This window comes from Octopus sinensis, linkage group LG13 (assembly GCF_006345805.1).
Source record: "Octopus sinensis linkage group LG13, ASM634580v1, whole genome shotgun sequence".
NCBI classification, from domain to species: Eukaryota; Metazoa; Mollusca; class Cephalopoda; order Octopoda; family Octopodidae; genus Octopus; species Octopus sinensis.
In genome coordinates this window covers 56418954-56443655 of record NC_043009.1, presented here as the reverse complement: position 1 = coordinate 56443655, position 24702 = coordinate 56418954, and the positions used below count along the sequence as shown (strand labels likewise).

Genomic DNA, 24702 nt, shown 5'->3' with positions numbered 1-24702 from the left:
TTATAAGTCGCAGACAACTTCAACTTCATTTCTACTTGTTTACTTTCACCTGTCCATCTGATCATTTCTTCTTTTAGTTCACACTCCTTTTCTCTCTATTTATATCCATTTAAAGACTACTTTCGTCTGTTCTCATTCTTTTCTAATGATTAACCTTTCCCAAAATGTTTTTAGATATTTATTCTCCTCAAGTACACCAACATACCACACATTTATATTCTTGTTGAGCTTTATTGATTTTTTTTTATATATTTGGAGAGAAGGTTGTGTATGTAGGTAAGGAATTTGTTTTGCAGCCATGTGGTTTGGGGTCCAGTCCTACTGCTTGGCACTTAAGAAAAGTATCTTCTATTATGGCCCTGGGCTTACCAATGCCTTCTGAGTAAATTTGGTAAATGGAAACTGTGTGGAAGCCTGTTTTCCATGCTAGCATGGGTTGGACGGTTCGATTGGGGTCTGGAAAGCCAGGAGGCTGCACCAGGCTCCAATCTGATCTGACAGTGTTTCTACAGCTGGATGCCCTTCCTAACACCAACCACTTGTGAGTGTAGTGGGTGCTTTTTACGTGCTGCCGACACAGGTGCCAGGGGAGGCTGGAAATGGCCACGATCAGTTGGTGCTTTTTACATGCCACTGGCACTGAAGCCAGTCAAGGCAGCACTAGCATTGGCCACATTCAGATGGTGCTTTTTACGTGCCACCAGCATAGGTATCACAACTACAATTTCCATTTGATTTTTTGATGTTGATGTACTTGACTCAATAGGTCTCCTCAAGCACAGCAGGTCACCCTACGATCCAAGGTAAGCAGAGCAGGCCATCCTGTGATCCAAGGTACTATGGATGGGCTGAAGCTTCTATGGGAAGCTGGTGCAGGAAACAGCCATGAACTCACATTATTTGACGGGTTTTCGCAGTCACAGCATATCTCTGGAGGTCTCGGTCTTTCATCATTGCCTCTGTGAGGCCCAACGTTTGCTGGTCATGCTTGGCCACCTCATCCCATGTCTTCCCGGGTCTACCTCTACCCCGGATTCCTTCAACTGTTTGGGAGTGGCACTTCTTCACACATCTCTCCACATCCATCCATAGTACATGACCATACCAGTGCAAACGTCTCTCTTGCATGCCACATCTGATGCTTCTTATGTCCAGCATTTCTCTCAGGGCGCTTACACTCTGTCTTGTGTGCACACTGACATTACACATCCAGCAGATCATGCTAGCTTCATTTCTTTCAATCCTATGCATGTCCTCTGCAGTCACAGCCCATGTTTCACTAATGTGAAGCATGGCAGTTCACACACATGCGTCGTACAATCTACCTTTCACTCTGAGCGAGAGACCCTTTGTCGCCAGTGGGGGGTAGAAGCTTTCTAAACTTTGCCCAGGCTATTCGTATTCTAGTGGTGACACTCTCTGAGCATCCACCTCCACTACTTACTTGGTCACCTAGGTAGCAGAAACTATCAACTACTTCTAGTTTCTTCCCCTGGAATGTGATGGAATCTGTTTTGTCAATGTAATCGACTTATTTCCTTCCTCACCAAAAAAAAAAAAAAACTTGCTGGCCTTGTACCAAAATTTGAAATCAATATTTACTAATTTTGTCACTCTCTAACTTTGAACTTACTTTTCTCCACAGGATCTATTTTTGTGAAATTAACCTTTTCTTTTATTTCCATTGTATAAGGTATTATCCAGAAGATATCATGAGGTATATTATCTAAAATTATTCCTTTTAGATAATAAATAACCAAACACCGGAATATTTATGCTGAAATTGTTCATTCATTTCTTTGCTTTAAAACTTCATCTCTTCTTCCTTATTCCCTTGTACAGATTGTGTATGAAAACTTCCTGATTGATTACACAAGTGACTAACATACATCCTACTTCACCTAATATTTTAAGCAACTCAGAAACTATCCCCTGATAGACCTACTATTTTCCCTGCCTTCATATCCATAATTATGTATGCAATTATACTGCTAGCGACTTTAACCCTTTAGTATTCAGATTACTCCGTCAAATGTAATGACTATTTATTCACATTGTATTGTATTAATCATGCATTATTTTGTAAATCCAAGATTTCAATGGTATGTTTTCATATTTGTAGAATGACATATTAGGGTAGGTGTAAGAGGTTGGATCTGGTCAGTTTTTATATAAAATAGGTAGAATATGTGGGCTGGATGTGGCTGGTGCCACATTTGTGTTTACTTTGGAAAGATAAGACCCTTTCCTATATATTCTTCACATTCAGTAGCCTCTCATAATAGCACTTCCATACCACTTTCTTTACAGATTCAGTAAGAGAAAGTGTTTCGTTAGCATTTCCAATACACTCTCCACAATTATATCTTGATGTATGTATGTATATTATATATATACAAAATGAGAAAATGGAGAAATATATCTAAATCATTCATCAACTATCAGATAATACCGAATCATATACTTTATTAAAACACTACACAAGAGCATTAAGATTAGACATTAATACAGTACAATAATTACAATCAATATAATGAGATATAACTAAATAAATATAACAAGACCAAATACTATGGTGGTATTTATTGGTTTTCAGTGTTGCTAACATTATTGTTATTGATAACGGTATTGGTATTAACATTATTGACTTTTTGTAAAGTAACACAAATTAATATAATGAACTGTTTACTATATATGTCAGCATTAAGTATGAATATATCTGTTGTAATTTCTTAATATTGTTGAGGAACTGTAACATTCAATATAGAACATTATTATGTTTATTGATATATATTGATTTATATTATTTATATTATTTTATATTATTATGTATATGTATATATGTGTATATATATATAAGGATATGAGTATATATGCACTCATATTTATATTTATATGTAAATGATTTTTGGATATGTACTCATACTTACATTAGAATCTCCGAAGAGGCCGTTAGATATTTTTGTTAATGTCTCATTTATACCTGCAATATATGGCTAATAGGTTAAATGAGACATACTTATCTGCATGGCCGAAACAGCTGTCAGTTATAATGTATATGTATTTTATATCTTGTTATATTTATTTAGTTATATCTCATTATATTGATTGTAATTATTGTACTGTATTAATGTCTAATCTTAATGCTCTTGTGTAGTGTTTTAATAAAGTATATGATTCGGTGTTATCTGATAGTTGATGAATGATTTAGATATATTTCTCCATTTTCTCATTTTGTATTATTAACTTTATGGTAAAAATAATTTTACCTTTGCCCACCTAATACAGTAAATGAATTAATTGCATCGCAATTCTTAGCATTTATGTATTAGCTTTGTTGGGTACTTCTCTAGCAGTATATTGGATATATGTTATCCCATGGAGGGTTGAATTTACAACCCCTATCTCATTTTATATATTATATATATATATATACACGCACACACACAAATATATCTATAGGCACAAGTGTGGCTGTATGGTTAAGAAATTCACTTCATAACCATGTGTCTCAGATTCAATCCCACTGTGTGGTACCTTGGCAAGTGTTTTCCACTTTAGTCCCAGGCCAATCAAAGCCTTGTGAGTGATTTGATAGACAGAAGCTCAAAGAAATTAGTCATATATATATATCTGAAATCTATAATATTTAATATCTATTATGGCTGATCTTACCAATCAGTTTTGTGTAAAGAATACAATGGAGTGTTAAGTAACCAACTGTTTATATAACTTTACACTCATCAGAGCTGATATGAAAGGGAATATGGTGACTGCTTCCTTTCCATGTCAGCTAACTCTGATGAGCATAAAGTTATATAATCGGTTTGTTACCTGACATTCCATTATATTCTTTACATGAAACCAATTGGTTAGATCAACCATGATGGATATTTAATACTATACATTTCAGATAATATACCTGCTCTTCTGACAGATATACGAGTGCATCTTTTACCCGACTTATAGTTTCTTATGACTCAACATATATATATATATATATACACACACACACACACATATATATAATAATTTTTTGTGTTTGTGTGCCCTGTTAACTTGCAATTGTGTAAATGAACATCGCCGTTATGCAAGTGATGTTCATTTTCATGTGAAAAACATATCTGGCCATGTATAAATTTCTTTCTGTCTGTTTCCTATAGTCGATACCCATTTTCTATTTTTCCTGCCTTCATATCCATAATTATACATGCAATTATGCTGCTTTCAACTTTAACCCTTTAGTATTCAGATTACTCCGTCAAATGTAATGACTAATTTATTCACATTGTATTGAATTAATCATGCATTATTTTGTAAATCCAAGATATCAATGTTATGTTTTCATATTTGTTACTTAGTATTGATCTCTGCTGTCCCATTCCTTCCAGTTTTTAGGACTCCATTTAAAGTGCTATTCCACCACAGTATCACTTTTCATCTGGTTGGAATTTTCTACTAGCCACAGATCTGGCCAGTAGTTTGTCTTCTAGTTGTTCTCTATGTTATAAGTCTTTATCTTCTTGATTCTCATTTGTGTACCAACAAGGTAGCCTGTTGGCAGAATCATAAAGTGTTGAATGGATTACTTGGCAGTAGCTTTTCCAACTCTCCAAGCTCAAACTTACCTTTTATTCTTTTGGGGGTCGATGAATAAAGTACCAGTCATGTAACAAGGCTGATTTGTCTCTTTCTGTTCTTCTGAAAGAAACCAGCTATAATCAAACCTGGGGAGGGATGGGGTCCCCTAGATCTAAAATGCCAAGACATGCTGTGTCACAACAGGGCTCTTACAACTCCATTTACAAGTTAAGTTGTACATAGGCTGTGTGGTAAGTAGCTTGCTTGCCAAACACGTGGTTCCGGGTTCAGTCCCACTGCATGGCACCTTGGGCAAGTGTCTTCTACTATAGCCTTGGGCCGACCAAAGCCTTGTGAGCGGATCTGGTAGATGGAAACTGAAAGAAGCCCATCGTATATATGTATATATATGCATGTGTGTGTGTCTGTGTTTGTCTGCCCAACATCGCTTGACAACCGATGCTTGTGTGTTTACGTCCCCGCAACCTAGCAGTTCGGCAAGAGACTGATAGAATAAGTACTAGGCTTCCAAAGAATAAGTCCTGGGGTCGATTTGCTTGACTAAAGGCGGTGCTCCAGCATGGCCACAGTCAATTACTGAAACAAGTAAAAGAGTATGCGAGTATAGCCTGACATGTTTTAGTTAGAACATCTCTGAATCTACATTAGGTTGATGGTTCTTTCATCTTCCATGTCTTCCTTCTCCAGACTATATTATGTTTCTAGGTCTGTCTAGTTCTTATTTTGAAGTCATTTATTGCTAACCTATGTATTGTTTATAATAAAAATCTATACCACACTGTTGTGTCTCCATTGATCACATGAACTTAAATGGAGGCAATCCTTATACACAGTGGTTTTTAATACTATTTAGATACAATATTAGAGAGGGTACCAATCTTTCATCAGTATCAATTTAAATGTTTTTTGTGCTGGCATGAGTTGGATAGATAATCACAGTTACAGTCAGTTCTTATTTGAAGTGTGAGGGCAATGCAATGTAGGCAAATGGATATGCTTAATAAAAAGAACAGAGCTGAGTTTGAGTTTTTTTATATAGATTTTGTTTGTGAATGAAAAATGTACAGTTAAAATATTAACAGAGATGTGGAGTTAAAAATATCTTTACAATAAATAAGTTAAGTCCTGAGTTAATTTTTGTGCTTGTGGAATGAATTATTGTGTGTGTGTGTGTGTGTGCATGCAGTAGAAATGCATTATTTAAATGTGTGTAGAAACAATTGACTACATGTGTGTGAGTGTCCCAGGTAGAGAGCTGGACATAGCAAGAATTGTCACTATTGCTGGTTAGAATGAGAGTTTGGCTTTCATGCTGAAGTAGTAGTGGCAATGAAGGAAAACCCTGTCTGTTCATACTAAAGAAAGAGATCTTTAGCCATCTCACAAACAATAACTCTGAGCACCTTTTCAAACTCCACCTGTCTAACACCCGTGGACATGTTTACAAAGTCAGAAAACAGCACAGCTCCCATGACTTTCGGAAACATTTTTTCACGCTAAGAGTTGCTGAAGCATGGAACAAACTACCAGCATCAGTTGTTAGTTGCCGGAGCACTGCATCCTTCAAAACCTCCATGCTTCCTGAGATTCACCAACACTACACCTGATTTTCTCCCCTCCATACACATGCAAGCATGCATCTGACTCATACACTGTTCACTTTCCATTCATTTGTACATTACTGCATTTACTTTATATGCACTTTTGACAAATTGTGGTGCACCTGAGCACTGTATACAATAATTTCATTATTTATTATTATTATTATTATTATTATAACTCTGGATTGTCTGGACACAGGATTAAAAGAACAAACAATGTATTGATTAGAAATCTAGATTATCAGCTGAAAAGCCTTCATTCTATGCTAGCTTATATGATGAAGCTAAGGTGATGAAATAATGACACAGATCAAAGAGGTCACATACAACCAGGTCCCCTCTCTTCAGCATAGATAAAATGTATTGATGTGTAGAACAATGAAATAAATGTGCTAAAAACTACCATGAGTGAAGGGAAAGATTAGTGGTTTGAAACTTAACAAGGTTTCCCATTACTGAAGTTACTGCCCTCCTAGATGGTTTTGAGAACCAACCACGTCTTGCTTGTATGTCCAAGTGTGACATGACTCCTATGGTTAGCTGGATTTCCTTCTTAACACCAGTCATAATGTACTGGATGTAGTTTATCATGGCACCTGCACTAGAGATTATCATCAACTCAACAAGACTAAAATGTCTTCTTGACCCTGCATAGTCTCTATTCACTATCTCTACAAAACTCTATTATGCCAGCCTATCCCTATAGACTGGCAAACCATATACAAGACAGACTGTACTGCCATTGTGAACCACAGGATAATTGTCCTGGCCCATGTCATCAGGATTAATATGTTGCTCTATGGGCAGTAACAATGAAGACCAATGTTGGATGAAAAAATTCTGTAACTTAATTATAGACCCCATCACACATCTAGTTGTATGAGAAAGAAAATAACAAGCAGAGAAATGCAGGGAAGAAGGTATTGTCTGTCTTCTGAAGGGTGAGACATCTCTTGTGTCAGAGAATGAATGGAGACAGTATTCAGAACTATTTAACCCTTTATCATTCAAACTAGCCATTTCCAACCCAAATATTCTATCTGCCTTATGTTCAAAGTGGCCAGATCTGGCATATCACGTCTACTCTACAATGTCATTCTAACAATCACATCATTGAAATCTCAAAGCTACGGGATAATGCATGATTCATTCCAAATAATGTGATTAAATACATTTGACAGAGTAATATGAATACTACAGGGTTAAAGGCTTCCCAGGACACAACAGTTCTAGAGCTAGTGTCAAAATAAAATGCATCCAGCGCACTCTGCAAGGTGTTTGGTGATAGGAAAAACATTCAACCATAGAGACCATGCCAAAAAAATGGGATGTGTGAACAAGACATGTTTCCCAACCAATCAAGAAGCGTAGTAACTCCAAATAAGCTCTTGGGCTTATGGGACTTGTCCAACTCACACCAGCATGGAAAAGTGTAAGTAAAATGATAGTATCTATTTATAGTTTGTATGTAGATACATCATTTTATCATGTAAACTACTCAATTGCTAACGGTCATGACTATTTTCTTAGTTATTTAAATACCACTGACCAAACATTCATTTGACAAGTTAGGGATGTCCCATTTAGACTTGGAGATGTAACCATTTCTCACCGGCAAAAGCAGTTTCAAGCTGTTGTCTCAGCTGTGATTGTTTGAAAGCAGAGTAGTATACCAAGCATTTCACCCTTACTGATACCATATGGTGATTTTTTTCTTGAGCTTCCTCCTAACAAAACCTATACTGTTAGAGAGTGGTTTAACCATATTTGTCTGTCTAAATATGTGTGTGCACACATACAAGTGTCTCCCCCTAGTGGACAGTTTTACAAGGGAAATAATCATTTTTTTGTAATTTGGGAGGATTAAAATTTTGAATTTGAAATTGAGGTATTATATACATATGTATTCACACACATACATATATATACGTTTTAAAGAAAATGCGAGGTTATTAAGATATTTACATTTTTATAATAATAGTGTTAAGTTAGACTTGACATTTGTGGCTTTATATCAATCTGTTATTGTCATTAAACTCCAATTTATTGTAAGGGAGATTATTAACTTCATTATACGGGATTAATAGACAATTTTAGACTTTGCTGCGCTAATAGAGTTACTACATATGAGCTGAAGGTAGTAGTTAAATTCATCACAAGAAGAGGTTGAATTTAATAGTTGGTGAAAAAAAAAATGTGGTTGTTTCATATAGTTTGTGTAGTTTCAGAGATACCTGGTCTAAAAGGAAGACGGAAATGTCATTTGCTAAACCACTGAGTTACAGTTGTTATCTGATGTGGAGAACAAATGCAGAGACATATGATGAGCTTTTCAGTTTCTATATACCAAATTCACTCATAAGGCATTTGGTTGACCTGGAGCTATTGATGACTTGCCATACTGTGGGGCTGAACCTGAAACCATGTGGATGCAAAGCAAACTTCTTAACCATGTCTGGTTGGTTCAATTATATTTCTCTTTTACCTGTCTGTCATTTGACTGCAGCCATGCTAGCGCACCACCTTTAGTTGAGCAAATCAACCCCAGAACTTATTCTTTGGAAACCTAGTACTTATTCTATTGGTCTCTTTTGCCGAACCGCTAAGTTATGGAGATGTAAACACACCAGCATCGGTTGTCAAGCAATGTTGGGGGCACAAACACATACATACATATATATATGACAGGCTTCTCTCAGTTTCTGTCTATCAAATCCACTCACAAGGCTTTGGTCGGCCTGAGGCCATAGAAGACACTTGCCCAAGGTGCCATGCAGTGGGAATGAACCCGGAACCATGTGGTTGGTAAGCAAGCTACTTACCACCAGGCAACTCCTGCACCTGTTAACAACTGATGCTTAATTTTTAAAGCTAGCATAGGTTAAATGAATATATTGAGGCATTCCCAAGGAATACTAGCCTTGTATGAGTCACATAGTTAAATTTACTCTCCACTTTATATATAGAGTATCTTGCAGTTCCCTCCAATACTAAAGCAATTTTCAATTATATATATATATGTTTATGTGGATGTCCAAGTTACTTCAGTATGCTGTATAACATTCCCAATTTACAAACCAATGAATACATTTGCTGCCAGACAAAAGTTCTAACAATAATCTTGAAGCCTAACTTGACTGAAATTCATTATGTTAATTTGATCGTTGGTATCTTGAGACTGCTCTATATTATGATTGTCTCTGAAGAACATGCTGTTCTAGAGTTACTGATGGTAATAGATGCACAACACATCTGTTTTGTAACCTACAAGCAAAGCTTGCTCTTGACTATCGTGTGATGTCAAAAACAAGGACACACACACTTGACAGGCTTCTTTCAGTTCCTGTCTACCAAATCCACTCCTGTATTTATTTTTACCCTAAACTAAGAACTTTTCAGCACCCCCTTGTACATAACAGAAAACACAGTCAATTAACCAAATTACACTTCACATTGTTGAGATTAGGGTTTATGTATGCATGTGATTTATACACACCTTTAAACTGGTAGCCAATTCCAAGTGGAGAGCTTACTGTTGTAGCTGCATATTCTATATCCTTATTTCACATTACTCTTTCATAGACATATACATCTGTGTGTGTGTGTGTGTGTATGCATGCTTATGTAATAACACCATGGTTTAAGAAAAACTGGTATAAACAAACAAACGAGTTCCTTTTCTTTCATAATTGGTTTTATTAATTTACCCGTTTACACTGCTGCCATGGAAGAAATATGTATCACAGCCCTTTCCTTGGAATATTCATCACAGTAACATGTATCACATTGGCCTTGACATAAATAAGCAACTCATATTTATACATTGGCCAGAAAACAGAAGTAAACACTTAACAACCATACAATTTTCTCACCTCTTACTCTAAAGGTATACTTCAGGCAGACATTGTGAATGCTTCAGAAGAGAAAGAGGGAAGACGAAGAAAAAAGATGACTTCAAATGGGATATATGGTTTTTAAACAGTAGTTAACGAACAGCATTGTCCTTGAGAGATGAATTAAATAGCACTGATGCGCATCATTTTTATGAAGGTATTTCTTGCCAGCAGAGAAATAATGGTGTAGGCATCAGAAATGTTCTTATGTCACTAAAGGAAACCGTTCTACAGACTGGATTGTTTTAACCCAGAAGAACTAACAATTGTGGTGATAGGTTGAGCTGTGATGTTAGAATCCAATGTGGTAGCTGTATTAGTACTAGATACCACAGCTGTTGTTACTTCTACTAAAGCTGTCGTTGATTCTGCAGAAATTTCACTTGAATCTTCAGTTTTTACTGAAGTAGTCGCAGCAGTTACTGTAGTGGATGATGGTGATTCACTTGTTGTACTTTCAGCTGTAGCAACATCGGTTTTTGGTGCAGAGCTGGAAAGTTGTTCTTCAAGAGGATTTTTTTCTGGTGTATCTAAAGAGACATCTGCTGATGTTTGTTCAATATTCTGAAAAACAGCCAATATTTTAATGTACAATACTTCTAGATGAATAAAAACAAATTTAACATTCCACATTATACAGCTGTTTTGAAGAAACCTTAAAATCACACCATTTTATTCTATCTAGATGACACTATGATCTTCACTACAGCAAACAAGTAAAAAAAATTTGAAAAGAAAACATGTTACATATGTTAGAAATACTATTCTTATTATAGTTGAACTTAACACAGCTCCCATGACTTTCGGAAACATTTTTTCACGCTCAGAGTTGCTGAAGCATGGAATAAACTGCCTGCGTCAGTTGTTGACTGCCATGACACTGCATCCTTTAAGGCCCTCATGCTTTCCGAAATCCGCCGAAACTACACCTGATTATATATACACTTTAGATGAGTTGTAGTGCACCTGAGCACTGTACACAATTATTATTATTATTATTATTATTTAAATAAAAATCATTTTAAAAGTTAAAAATGCATTGGTCTTTTACAAGTATTAAATGCAGATTTAAATGTAATTTTGTATCTACGAAAGAGCTCTACTATGAAATTAAGATACAGAACAGAGAGACTTTTTAACATTGACTGAAACAATTTGAAATTAATTTCTGTCCAGTGTGAGTGAGGCAGCTGGATATTTCTTGTACATTCAAATGCAGAGTGACTACTACTTAGGATCAGTAACTTTTTCACCAATTGTACTACAAACATAAACAAAACAATTATAACATATAGGTCTTTAAACCAATGAAACAATAATCACCGATACTGTTTATTAAGTCAAACTTGACAAAAACTGGTTTTTTAAAACTACACATCTCAGAAATCAATCAGAAACCTAATCCATTAATATAATCAAAGAAGTTAAAAAGAAAATCCAGAAAATTACCTCTTTTACATCTTCATAGCAAACAGGATGGTAAGTCTGTTAAATAGATAAAAAGTAATTGTGACAATTAAAAAAGCAAATATAACAGGTCCGTTTTAAATGGGCCCACTTGACAATAAGTTAATATATTTTGTAACAAAATGATATTGGATAAATTTAAAATTACACAGGAAAGCAATCAAAATGGTAGGTGAAATCTTGATGTTAATAGTCTACAACTAACTGGAAATATGTAACATTCAAATTTCATCATTAAATCATTAGTATTTGGAATATCATTCAAATTATACACTTGCATCAAAATAAATAACCTATTTGCCAAACTATTAACAGAGGGTACCATTTTGAAATAATAATTTAACACACCTTTCCCTCCACACGTATAGCATTTCTTAAATGCCATTCTTCTTCATCTTCATTCCAAAACTGTTCAAAAGGATCACTACAAATATCACAGACCTATCAGAAAAGATGGAGGAAAAAAAAAAGCCATGTATTACAATATATTTGAAACCAAAAATATAAAACAAAACAAATTTTGAAGACAATAGTAAATATATCTTAACCCTTTTGCTACTATATATCTGCTGAAATATGCTGCATTTGTTTTATATAATTTTGAAAATAAATGAAGAATTTAATGATAGAATTGTCATTATTAAGCTGGTATTTAGAACATAAATTAACAAAGAACTTTGATAGAAGATTTAAAATTAGACTGCTTGAAACAAGTTTGTACTGTAGGACAAGGGCTGTCTTAAACAGGTTGGTAGCAATAGGGTTATGGAATTTGAAAAAATATAAACCACTAACATCATCTGTGTCATTTCCAGTGGCAGCTGGACATTGCAAAACCTTATTTCCTTGAGCTCCAACAAATGATGGTTCTTGAACAGAATTCAGCATATTTTCAAAAAAGTTGCTGCGATCTAAAAAGTTGAAGAGTTGAGAATTAATAAAAGAAAGATATTTAATGAGCATGCAGTTTATTATCAGCACAGTCTTATCACAAAGACTAATAAAAACAAAAACATATATAACTTACTTTTCTCTTCATCATCTTGAATTTCTTCATACTGGATCCATTCCTGAAGAGAAAGGAATAAAAATCACTTGTTAGGCTTGATTTATGGGAAAATGTAAAAAAAATATTTTACCACTGAGGAGTAATCATCTATTTTTCATCCATACATGAAATGGTTCTTCTTAGGCCTACTTAATTTAAGTCATTTAATTTCATCCTATTAACTAAAGCAACCAGCACCCAGCAGGCACATCATGCAATGGCAATACCTTTTCAAAATAAATCTGATAAACTGGTAGCAGTCTCTAAAAAAACAAATCATGAAAACACAGAATTCTATTACCATACAAGACATTTATCATAAACAATGTAAAACTAACAGAAAGGAAACAATTTTTCCTACAGAATAGACAACTCCTGTATTTCAGTCAAATCATATGCTTAGCGGTGACAGCACATTACCATCATCATCTACTTTTGATGCTGGCAGGGGTTGGACAGTTTGACAGGATCCAACAAACCTTGTGACACTGGCACTAGTGAAATTGTTGGGGAAAAATTGACATTCAGCCTTCAAACTACTCCCGAAGTTCCACAAATAAGTTCTATGGAATAAACAAACAAATATTAACTAGTTGTTGGATTGACACTAAAACAACTGCAGAAATACTTACATTAATCTCATAATACCATTTCCTGTATTTAGCAACTTTATAATCATCTTTTTCTTTTTTGTTTTGCCGAAAATGCCAGTCAAGATGTTCTCGATATTTCTCTGTATCATCAACGGTGAACCGTATACCACATGAAGAACACTGGATGCCATCATATATCTCATTAATAAACTGTACATATTTTCTACAAGAGGCAGAAAGAAAAAAATAAATGTAAAATGAAAAATCTAAATTCAAATTTTTACAAACCAATATCAATTAATTATATACTGGTGTTAGTTGCTGTTTGTAAATTTAAAAATATATTCAGAAGGATTTAATTAATATTGTAGAAGTCAAGGTAATGAAAGTCTTTATATTATTGGCAGTAATTCTAATCCTTGCACTATGCCTTCATGCAAGAACTGATAATTGAACTTTGTGCTTAATGTTGCTATTGTTTAACTTAAGAGCAACTCTGGTTGAGCAGGCCGAGCCTTTATCACTAACCCATCTTTGCACATATCCAGGACAACACTCGCTAATATATTTCTCTAAAGATGGCAGAAAGTGATTTGAGAAAATTAGGTTGCTACTTCTAGCAGGTCGAGTGATTACAGTAAGGTTCCCACATTGGTTTATTATGTTTCATGTAAATTTTATTTAAATTCTAGAAATTAAACATTCCTTTCTTAACGGAATCCTAAATCCCATCTACCCATAAAAATACACTAGAAGATTTATGAGAATTCTTGTACCAAAAGCAGCATTGTTTCAGAAAGACACTTCCAATTCTGATCTAATATTTTGCCTGTATTTCATTTGTGTGCATATTTATGATCCATCTATTTTTACAATAAATAAGTATTAGGTGCCACCTGAAATTTGAATCTATCTCTGTCAACAGATTATATTCAAGGAATAATTTTACTGAAAGTTAAGGGAATAGTGGGTACTTCCATCTCAGTAATTTGTAAGAGGAAAAATAACCTATTTGCCAAACTATTAACAGAAGAGCATTTACTGTGAGAGGTGGAGCAAGTACAATGTTAGCAACAGTAGTGGCTGTTGCAAGAGCAGTTTGAGTAACTGGAATAGACGATATGGCAGGAGTAGAGATATTTCCAGTGAAGCCAGCTTGAAATTAAAAAGATTAAAAATTTTTTTAAAGTGAATAAACCTATGTAACAAAAATTAAGCCAAGTATTAAAATACTTCTTTGAATGCACCTTAGTTGTGGTGGTGTGTGTGTGTGTGTGTGAGGGGTAGGGAGTGATGAGGAAAAAAAAGTACTCTTTAGTAGTATTTCGATTTGAAGAAATCCACTAACGATATAATAGCAACAGCAATGAAAAATAATGTGGAGCAAAGAGTGAGGGAAAACTATGTTTCAAAAGTAAAGAGACAAAACACTTGATTTTTACAACCATTGCAACTTTTATATGCTACATGAAAAAGAAAATCATACTTACATTTTTAATTCAGCAGTTTTGAAATCAGTTAAATCTGGAACAACTTCAGGTTCTGGTTCTTTTTCCTAGAAAAAGAAAAAAACAAAGAAAAAATAAGATAGAATGCAAGTAACAAGCAGATTCAAACAAACAAACAACATAACTAAATGAATTAGCATATAAACCTTTTCAGGTGGCTCTTCCTTTTCTTTTTTGACAGCATTATTTGGAATAATACCCACACTGACAAGTTTTTGGAAGAGAGTTGCAACATCAATAGGCTGTGTTACTGGCTGGGGTTGATTGACTGTTACTGGAAAAAAAAACAAAAAAACACAATTTACTATATGTTGATTTTCAAGCAAGATTAAAATGATGTTAATTAGAAATTTGAAGTTCTTTCTCTATCAAGAAAAAAAAAAAAGAAAAAGAAAAGAAACTTGATTTCTTTTACATCTGTAGTCCCGATACTTCTGTATGGATTACAAATATGCAGTTTTATAAGACTAAAGTATTGCTCTTACAGCTAATTATAAATCTGTTCTGATAAAGTAATTATTTAAGTTTTAAAAATAACATTTCACTTTATTCCCTCACACATATGGAATGAACAATAAGAATAATTAGTACAAGAACATTTCAAATAGTTACTTACATAAATTATTAGGAGGTGGACCTATTTTGTTGAGTGCTGAAGGAAGGGATGCTAGGCCTGGTAACAATGTAGGAGCATTTACTGTGAGAGGTGGAGCAGGTACAGTGTTAGAAACAATATTGGCTGTTGCAAGAGCAGTTTGAGTAACTGGAATAGATGATATGGCAGGAGTAGAGATATTTCCGAAGCCAGCTAAAAGAAATATTAGGAAAAAAATATTAGATGAAATTTAAACAACACCTTTTCATAAATATGTAAAAATGATTAACGTAACTAACACTAACCTGTTGTAAAAGTAATTTGTGGAAACTGATGTGGAGGTGCAGGTGTTGGAACTGGACCTAAACCTGGAGGAAGGGTTGATAGTGGTGGGATAGCGATAGTTCCTGCCATGTTGGGATAAAATGGTGGCTGGCCACTATTCATTAAACTGGGAGCTGGAAGTGGTTGTACAGAAGTTGACCCAATGATGGGAGATATTGTTGGGAACCGTAAACCTTCCAAAGGTCTCTCTGGTGGGAAATGAGATGGTCGAATCATTGTCATTGTGTCTGGTTGATTTTGTCTCCTTTCAAAAGTAACATCCCAATGTGGAGGTCTTGGCTGAAAGTTATCTGGTACTCTTGGTCGATTAAAGTTATTAACTAGAGGTGCCGGAGCAAACATATTTGAATTACCAAAAGTAAATTGTGGTCTATTAGGTTCAGGGGTAATAGGCAACTCTCCGAGAATTTTTACTGTAGGAGAGGCCCCTTTCAGCATGACAGTGTGTGTTCTGTTACCAAGATGTATTTCTACTGGTGGACCGTCAAATCGAACTTCAAACCATTTACCATCAATAATAACTTCATGTGCAGGGCCACCAAATGCAAGAAAATGAGGACGTTTGCCAAGACGAATTTTAATTGGTTTATCAAGTGGAACCATGTATGGAGTTTCGTCTATGATAATTTCCCGATCTGGACCATCAAACCTGATACCATGTGGTTTGCCATCAATAACAACAAAAGGTATACGGCAGTTCAATTTTAATTCACATTGCTTACTATCAATCAAAATTTGCCTTGGTGGAGGATCAAAACGTATTTCATGGCAAATATTGTTAATAAATATACTCCTTGTTGGTCCACCAAATATGCCCTGTTTTACTCTATCAACAAAAATCATCATATCTCTTCCATCAATGTGTAGAAAGTGTTCAACTTTGTTAAGAACAATGCGCCTTGGTGGTGCATCTACTCGTACCTCAAAACTTTGTCCATCAATCCATAAATGTTTAGGTTGGCCCTGATAATGTATTCTGTGCCAGCGACCATCAATTTGTACATCTTTAGTATCCTCACCAAATCGGTAATATAAGTGGTTGTTTATTGATATAGCTCTTTCTCTACCATCAGCAAACATTTCAAATACTTTTCCATGCAACCTAATTTTTCGACGCTTTCCATTGAGTACAACTTCATAAGGTTTATGGTCAATCACAACTTCAGACATTTCACTATCCATTACAACTGCATTTCCTTTCCATCGTGGATCTACCAAATCAGGTTGCATTAATGGACCTGGACCCCAAGGTGCATTATTGGAGTGGACTGGATGTGGTTGGTTAGAAAGTGGGACAATACATGGAGGCATTTCATTAACTTGATTTCTCATATCAGCATCTTGATGATGATTAGAGAGAAATAAATGGGATGTATCTCTTTGAGGACTGTGGGAATTAACGTCAGAATTTATTTCTGACACCCACTTGTTTGATTTTATCTGATCATGTACATGGTAGTTTTTAATGTCATGGGACCTTTGATCAAAATTTTGACCATCTTCATAATGATCAAGATCTTTACTAGACTTATCATAAGTATTCTGCAAATTACCAATTTGCTTTAGAAATAACTGATGCTCTTCATGAGACAATTTGCCTGACTGAGCTAGTTTCGCTGCACCTATAATTAAGTTAGTATGTTCATTTCTCGTAGCAGAATCTAATGTTCTTCCAGAATATGGAGATTTAAATGCATTCTGCAAGCAGCCGGGCCTCTGACCTGAATTCCAACGCATATCAACATCTTTGTAGCGTTCATCAATATCCTTTGGAGTTGTACATGCATCATTTTCCTCTGCAAAGTTATCAGGATGATCTGCTTTGAATTTTGCCCAACCTGAGTGACTACCACTTCTCATAAACGGGACGTGGTGATCATTCATTCTGCTAGGTGGTACTCTGTAATCTTGATCTTCTTTACCAAATAAATCACTGAAAAGTATTATAAAATAGTCATTACAAGACAAATCTATTAGAATGATCATAAACATAGTTGCATAGAGAACTATAGTGGCATTATTCTTTAAATATACTCATGTAAAATATCAAGTGAATAAAACTTATTTAGAAAAATGATTCAGTAAAATTATTAAGCTGGTGTTTGGGAGATACATCAACACAAAATTTCAATGTTCATCTTAAGACTGAAAGTTTGTATCAAAAGGGATTTTACATAAATCACCAGACTTTATGCAATTTAGATTTCAGACAGGTGCAACATGTACACAGTGACTCAGAGGATAGAACAAATTTTAATAACCACGTTTAAGATGAAATATATTAACTAACCTTAAATCTTCTTTTGTACTGGAAGACTCTGGCACATCAATTCCTGGATCTGGACAAATTTGCTTTTGACTAGTTGGTCCTGACAAGCCACACTCAGATGCATTTACTAGGGAGACCTCTCTATAATCCCTATCTCTCTTAAGATTTTTCTCATCAGATGATTTCCCATTAAGACTTTCCTTGGGACCAGAATTATCATGCCTACTATTGCTAGAGATAGACTTGCTATGATTTGGACTGCGACGCATTTGATTCCCTTTTGAAGACATCTGGTCATTATTATCATTGTGAGACATATGCCCATCTACAGAGTTTTTCCACATGTCAGATCTTTGATCTTTATATTTCCTTTCTTCCTGATGCCAATTACGTGCACCACTTGACTCAGGCGAACGCCGAAAAGGAGATCGGTCTCTACCTCTTCGCCATCTAGATCTCTCATGGTCATCATCATCATAGCGATCTCTGTACCGACTAGAAAACCTATCTTTACTACGTCGCTCACGCCCAAACCTATCTGTGTTACGGTCACGATATTCATCCTCTCGGTGTCGATTACGCCTATCTTCATCCTTATCACCAAATCTTCGTGTATCATCCTCCCGACGTTCACCACGCCGACTACCTCTAAAGTCTCGACTGTGACGACCATGTTCGCGCAAATTCTCTCGGTCATCCCGTCTACGGCATTTGTCCCCATCATCACCGGCCTTTTGTCGATCCCTCGACGAAGATCGTATCTTATCACCAGTCTGGTATTTATCACTATGCTTGTCTTCTTCACTTAGTGTTTTACTTGGAATGCAAGTATCTGCTTTGAGATAATCTCCAGAAAACTGTATAGGCTTGTTTATTAAATCAACAGATTCCTCACCTAATTTAGAACTACTGAGAGCTGAATGAGGTGTAACAGTGTTTGATGGCTGTGGTGTCACATCCATCGATGAGCCTTCAGAAGAAAACCTTGAATCTTCAGTGGCACTTAATTCCATGAAATTTCCAGAATTGGTTTTACCTAAAAGTCTATCAGGAACTGAAGAAATACTTGTTGGATGTCTTACTTCTGAATCACAAGGAAGGCTAGGTAAAAACATCTGTTCATTTGTAGCATCTATCTCACCCTTTGGCAATTTCTTTTTAATGGCATTTGAATCATCAATAGCTATTTTGGGAGTAATCTCTAGCCTCTGTGTGTCTCTAGAGACAGGAATTGTATGACAGGGAGACACACCAGCATCGAAATTATGCATATTAGATGGTAAACTATATTTGAGAACAAGAGTGTTTGTATTTGCAGACTCCTTTTCAGCTGCTCCCGTGTTATTAGACTCCTCTTTGTTTTTGCGACTAATAGTTTGAATCCTAGGATCTCTAGATGCTAAGCGCGGATCTCTGGCTAGACGTGGGTCTCTGGCTTTGGCAGATAGTGTTACAGAAGGGGTAGTCTGTATCAAGCTTGTATTATCTTGCCTATTATTAATCTTTTGATCACGTGATGCTACAAAATCGGTTTTAGGTAAAGGCAATTTAGCTTTTTTGGAAACTGGTGCATTTGATGAATCGTTAATCACAGAGAAGTCATTGTCCTATGGGTTGAGAGAAAAAAAAGAAGGAAAATAAGTATTACTATTAATTTCTCACTAAAATGAGCACAGCTAACTAAATGCAAACGATAAATAAAAAATAAATTAGTCAAAGGGACGTATATACAAAGTTTGAATAGAAAAAAATCTAAGGAATATTTAAAGCAATACTGTATGTATATAAGTCATCATCCAACTACAAACAATACAACCCATTATATAACATGCATGCTTCTTAGGAATGGGGAACCTCAACCTAGATTATTTCAAAGTTTAATCCATACCTACCATATAAAATGAAAGGGGTCCCTATTATTGTATAAATTAAAAACAAAAACACTGCATAAAAAAAAAAATAAAAAACCCCACACCCTAGTAGTCGCAATTTTCTGTTTGGAAAAATAGAACCCAGCACACCATTACCTGGTGCTTGTTGATACGTTCTGGTGAATTAGCTGAAGGCTCTGTTGAGTCATGGTCCACCTGCTGCTGCAATATTCCCAGTAATTCTTGCTGCTTAGCTATCAACTGTTTTCTCATCAAAGTTTCTGGTTGCTCAACAGGTTTTCTTTCTTCCTCTTTCTGTTCAGAAAAGACAGCATTAATTAGCTGCCTGACTACTGAACATTCGATAGGTTAATAAAATGTAAAGTTTTATTGAAATTAGCAATGATCTTATTTGTGAAACTTGCCGTTTCAAATTTGTATGGACAGTAGCTAATTTAATAAATATAGAGACATCAAGATAATCACAAACGAAAATACCTAATTTTTATTACTACCATCCTTTATAAACCATTGTCTTTCAAAAAACAAACTTACTGCCCAACCTTTTAGAATAACTTCAAATACTTATCAAGTGGAGGAAATGAAAAGGATACTACTTGAAAAAAAAAAAAAATCAAACCAGTTAATCTGAATGAGATAAGTCTATTAAAACCAACTGAAATGAACATGAAGTGTTTATTTCCATGGAAATGGACAAATGAGATATTCAATTAGCTTGAACTCTAAATCTTAATTGTGCTGCTTAAGATGGGTAAAATATGAAGCAAACAATTTATATATACATAGAAAAAACAGGCAGCAGACAAAATGGGAAAGGGAAGTTGGATGATGACAGGACTTATTTTGTATACATATTCTTCTGAGTAAGAAAAATTTTTTTCCTGGCTCTATGCAGTAAAACACAACACCTAACTTATTACCATGGTGACTAAAGAGTATAAATACCTCAAATCAATTCTAAACAAAGTTAAATTTACAGAGAAAAATACGAATTCAAACCACTTACTAATGACAAAATGAAAGGAAGAATTCTTTGATTCTAGAAAATTATATGGCAAATACTGCATAATAGTTAAGCTAATAAAAGAAATCAGTATGTTCTGAATAATGAAGCAACCTTTCACTTATACTCTTTTACAAAAAAACCCTCCATCTACCTATTCATAAATATTCTGTTGATTAAATAGACTACTTAAAAGGCCACAAAAATCTGTGACTCACTCCAGTACATTACTGCTGCAGCAGTACCTTCCGAAAACCAAATGGCAACAACTAAACATTTTACCAGATAAACACTCTCAAAATGGAGGTTAATTAAAAAAATACACTTTATAAATAAAATTGTGACAACTTGTATTTTAATACACGATCCCAGTTGGGGAAAACCTAACAAACCGTTATGAAGCTTTGACCTCATAAAACAGGTACATATACACTAAGGAATGATTTTGGATAAATTATGGATTAACAGATTAAATGCAACCACAGTAAAAAAAAATATATATACATATAAGAAATTTCCATGAAGCAAAATGAAAATTTGGAAAAGCATTTCTCTAAGAATGAACAATAATTTCAACAATAAGCTAATTTACTGCAACAAAATTCTGTAGAACTGAAACACTCCTCGCATGACAAGGCAATACGTAATAGGTTAGTAAAAATGGAATTGACTAATCTTTTATTGTAACTAAGGGAAAGGGGGTAAAAATTCATCAACTGGAGCTGGCAGCATATCTATTACCTGGACTAAAAATCTTGGGTTCACATGTATGTTTCCTTGTCCAGGAGGATCTGCGATGATGGGCCAAGCTGGATCCAACATGTTCACGCGCATATCAAGTGCATATAGTTTCTGGTTAGGGAAAAACATCTGCCAAGTCTGTCTAAGTTTGTACATGGATCCTCTGGTTTTTTCATCCACCTATATACCAAAAAAACCTGTATATTTAGCAATACAAACCCAATAGTCAGTCTGTCAATCTTCTTACATTTCGGAAACCTTTTCCATTACAAACATATTCAGCAAATGAATTAATGTGTAGCAAATCTACTTGGCACAGTACTAAGAACTCAAAATAGAAAAATAGCCAAGTAACTTTACAAACTAATTAATTGATAACTTAAGTTCTCTGTTCAATGTAAAACATCTGATGTATAAAGCACATCACAAAATCATTGAAATATATTCTTTAATAAAGCAATCAATACAAGAGAATTGAAAATTAGAGATAATCAAAATTGAAAAAAAAAAAAGCTAAACTTTATTCAACTAAAGAGCATCCAAATTACCTTTCACAAAACCCACCCATCTGAATATTAAGGTTTAGAAATCTACATAAAAATCACTGCAACTCATCCTAACCTTTTCAAAAGTATCACAAAATATAGCAACTATATTTTTGCTGAAAAGCTGAGGATATTCACAATCATCCAGATTCTTTATTATCGAATCAATCAAATATAGAACTGGCAATTTCTGTGATGGTTTCACCTGAAAAGAACAAAAACAGACTCAAAATATGAAATATGATATTTTGGAAATGTGAACACAAAATAAATCACCATAATCTCAAGTTCTGAGGGAGAGGGGAAAAAACCGAATGCTCGATTATTCAGTTTATATAAATGAACTAGCGTGACCAAGTTCAGTGTTTTGAGTAAGCCGTGACTTTGAAAATACACTGAAATAATTCACATGTCAATAATTGTTAAATATTGGCAAGGAGCCAAATTACACAGCTTACTTTAAAAATATAATTGAAATATAAAGAGTATGAAGAAATGTCCAAACTCTTACCTGACATCCAAAAGAATGGAACTTAACAGGTGCTTTGGAAGGAATCGTGATGCTTACTATAAGATACATTCCTTAGGTCAGAAATGACCTAGTAAATGGCCAACAAAGAATGACAAATCCAGGATACAAAAATATTTTTGAAGTATTTATTACCAAGAATATCAATGATCAGCAGGAGCGATGTTTTCCACCTGTTTATCAATTTCTAATGTTTGTTACAGCACGGTGTAAAAGAAATAACACCGCCCTATATTTCACATGTAAATGCATAATCAGAAAACCATCTTCATTTAAGAAAGTGTGTAGCATCTTCATTCCTACAGCTTTTCTTTTGATGCTCCTTCTTCAAGCTCCACTATCTGATGGAAAATGATTCTTGTCCAGTGAATCACAACAGGGTTTCTTCGTAATTTTGCAAAATGAATGGATTCCATTGATACAACTTAGCCAGTTTAAGGCAAAATAAACCCAATAAAGATTCCCAAAATAGATGGCAAAGAGTTTTGTAACAACACAAAACAAACAATCTTATGATTTGCAATTAAAATACATGTTAATTTATATCAGATTTTGTATTATTAAATGAATTACCAACATTAGCAGCAAACATAAAATTATTCAGAGTTGTTGTTACAATAACTCTTATAAAGAACATTCATTTCACAGTAAACCATCTAATTGATTTGGGAACCTCTCAAGAGTGAAAGAAACAAGTTTAGAGAAAGTTGGCGACATAAACTTCAAACTTTATAATCACAATATGTTAAAATAATAATTAATTAGCATCAAAAGTAAGCTAATTATTTAAAAATAGAAATTTTTGAAAAACATGCTGCCAGCCAACTTGATCAACTAAACCTGCATCTGTTCAAAATTGAAACTTCATTTATGATAAAAACAAAACAAACTTGCATGTTAAGTACTCAGAAGGCAAGACATATTGACTGGCAATAATTTATTCTTATAAACTAATACAGTTTCTAACTGTTCAACAAACGCCAGCTGAAATTTCTTGATACTTTTGCTGAATCCAGCTTGAGATGATGTAGCTTCTCAGGGTAAGAGAGTGTAAAAGCAGCCAATTCAAATGAAATTCATTTTATTTCTACTCAAAGATAACCCATTAATCATTTATTATTTTTTTTATCTGCATTACATGCTTAGACACACGCATTATGCTTCACGGGTTTTTTGTTCCGATACTGTAATTCAAGACAGTAAATTTAAGGTTCAAGTGGCCAATAATTATAAACTTTTGTTTATTGCTGTTTCAAAGACAAGTTATTAATACATCAGCAATCTATCTGGACATACTTTTTATTAACAGAACAGATAGCCCATGAGTTGTCCAAGGAGGGTACCTTTACTACAATGAAAAGTTCTTAATTTGTATTAATACTCAATTTTACCTTTACTGGGATACTGATTTAACATTTTGAGATATTTTCACAGTAACCCACGGTTAAACAAAATGATTCCGTAGTAAATGGAAATCACATTTTGAGTTATATATGATAAAATAATTTCAAGGGAGAAAATTTCTTCAGCCATTTCTTCATCAAGCTAAAGACTAAAATTATGAACAATTATTTACTGGATGGAGCGGCAGCCATTCATAAATAATCTATTGGGTAAAATTTACAGCATAACTAATCAATACCTCTGATATGTAATTATCGTACTTCATAAACTAATTAATGCATTCATTCTTGTGATACTAATAGTAATAATATAACCCCAACTGCCAGCACTCTACTACTGAGTCACCATCCTGTCTGGAAAAAAAAAAAAAAAAAAAAAGAGAAAGAGAAAAAAGAAAATTACACACAAGTGTAATTAAGATAAGTTTTGAGTTTATTAATTTACATATGTATCTGTGTTTGCACATACAAAATCCAAACTTATTGGATAAAAACAAGTGTAACCCCTTATCACAAATGCACTTAATTTATATTTTCAACAAAATAAAGAATATTACTGTCATATACGCCATCATGCCATACTCACACAAAAGTTCACATGACCACAAAAATTACTTGAACATTCATCAAAACATGAGAATCAATACCAAGCACCTTCAATACACACA

The 24702-nt window shown here is 34.4% G+C and overlaps 1 protein-coding gene across 5 annotated transcripts in view; it reads right to left on the bottom strand.

The window, feature by feature from the left end:
* Window positions 1–3839: 3839 nt before the first annotated feature.
* The window catches only part of LOC115218393 (pre-mRNA cleavage complex 2 protein Pcf11), a 28405-nt gene continuing 7542 nt past the window's right edge, over window positions 3840–24702 (bottom strand). Inside the window, exons 2-16 of one of the 5 annotated variants that reach the window (XM_036508394.1) lie at window positions 22179–22307; window positions 21558–21737; window positions 19949–20107; window positions 17943–19528; window positions 15613–17585; window positions 15329–15520; window positions 14859–14986; window positions 14695–14759; window positions 13244–13427; window positions 12591–12633; window positions 12359–12474; window positions 11912–12004; window positions 11462–11581; window positions 4016–4021; window positions 3840–3852 (exon numbers count right to left, since the gene is read on the bottom strand). In XM_036508394.1, coding sequence (XP_036364287.1) covers window positions 11495–11581; window positions 11912–12004; window positions 12359–12474; window positions 12591–12633; window positions 13244–13427; window positions 14695–14759; window positions 14859–14986; window positions 15329–15520; window positions 15613–17585; window positions 17943–19528; window positions 19949–20107; window positions 21558–21737; window positions 22179–22307 — 4935 coding nt within the window. In that variant the 3' untranslated portion in view covers window positions 3840–3852; window positions 4016–4021; window positions 11462–11494. Of the gene's footprint in view, window positions 3853–4015; window positions 4022–9875; window positions 10661–11461; window positions 11582–11911; window positions 12005–12138; window positions 12250–12328; window positions 12475–12590; window positions 12634–13243; window positions 13428–14694; window positions 14760–14858; window positions 14987–15328; window positions 15521–15612; window positions 17586–17942; window positions 19529–19948; window positions 20108–21557; window positions 21738–22178; window positions 22308–24702 lie in introns of those variants that run through there. The other 4 variants (XM_036508393.1, XM_029788180.2, XM_029788181.2 and 1 more) reach the window with 4 other exon arrangements.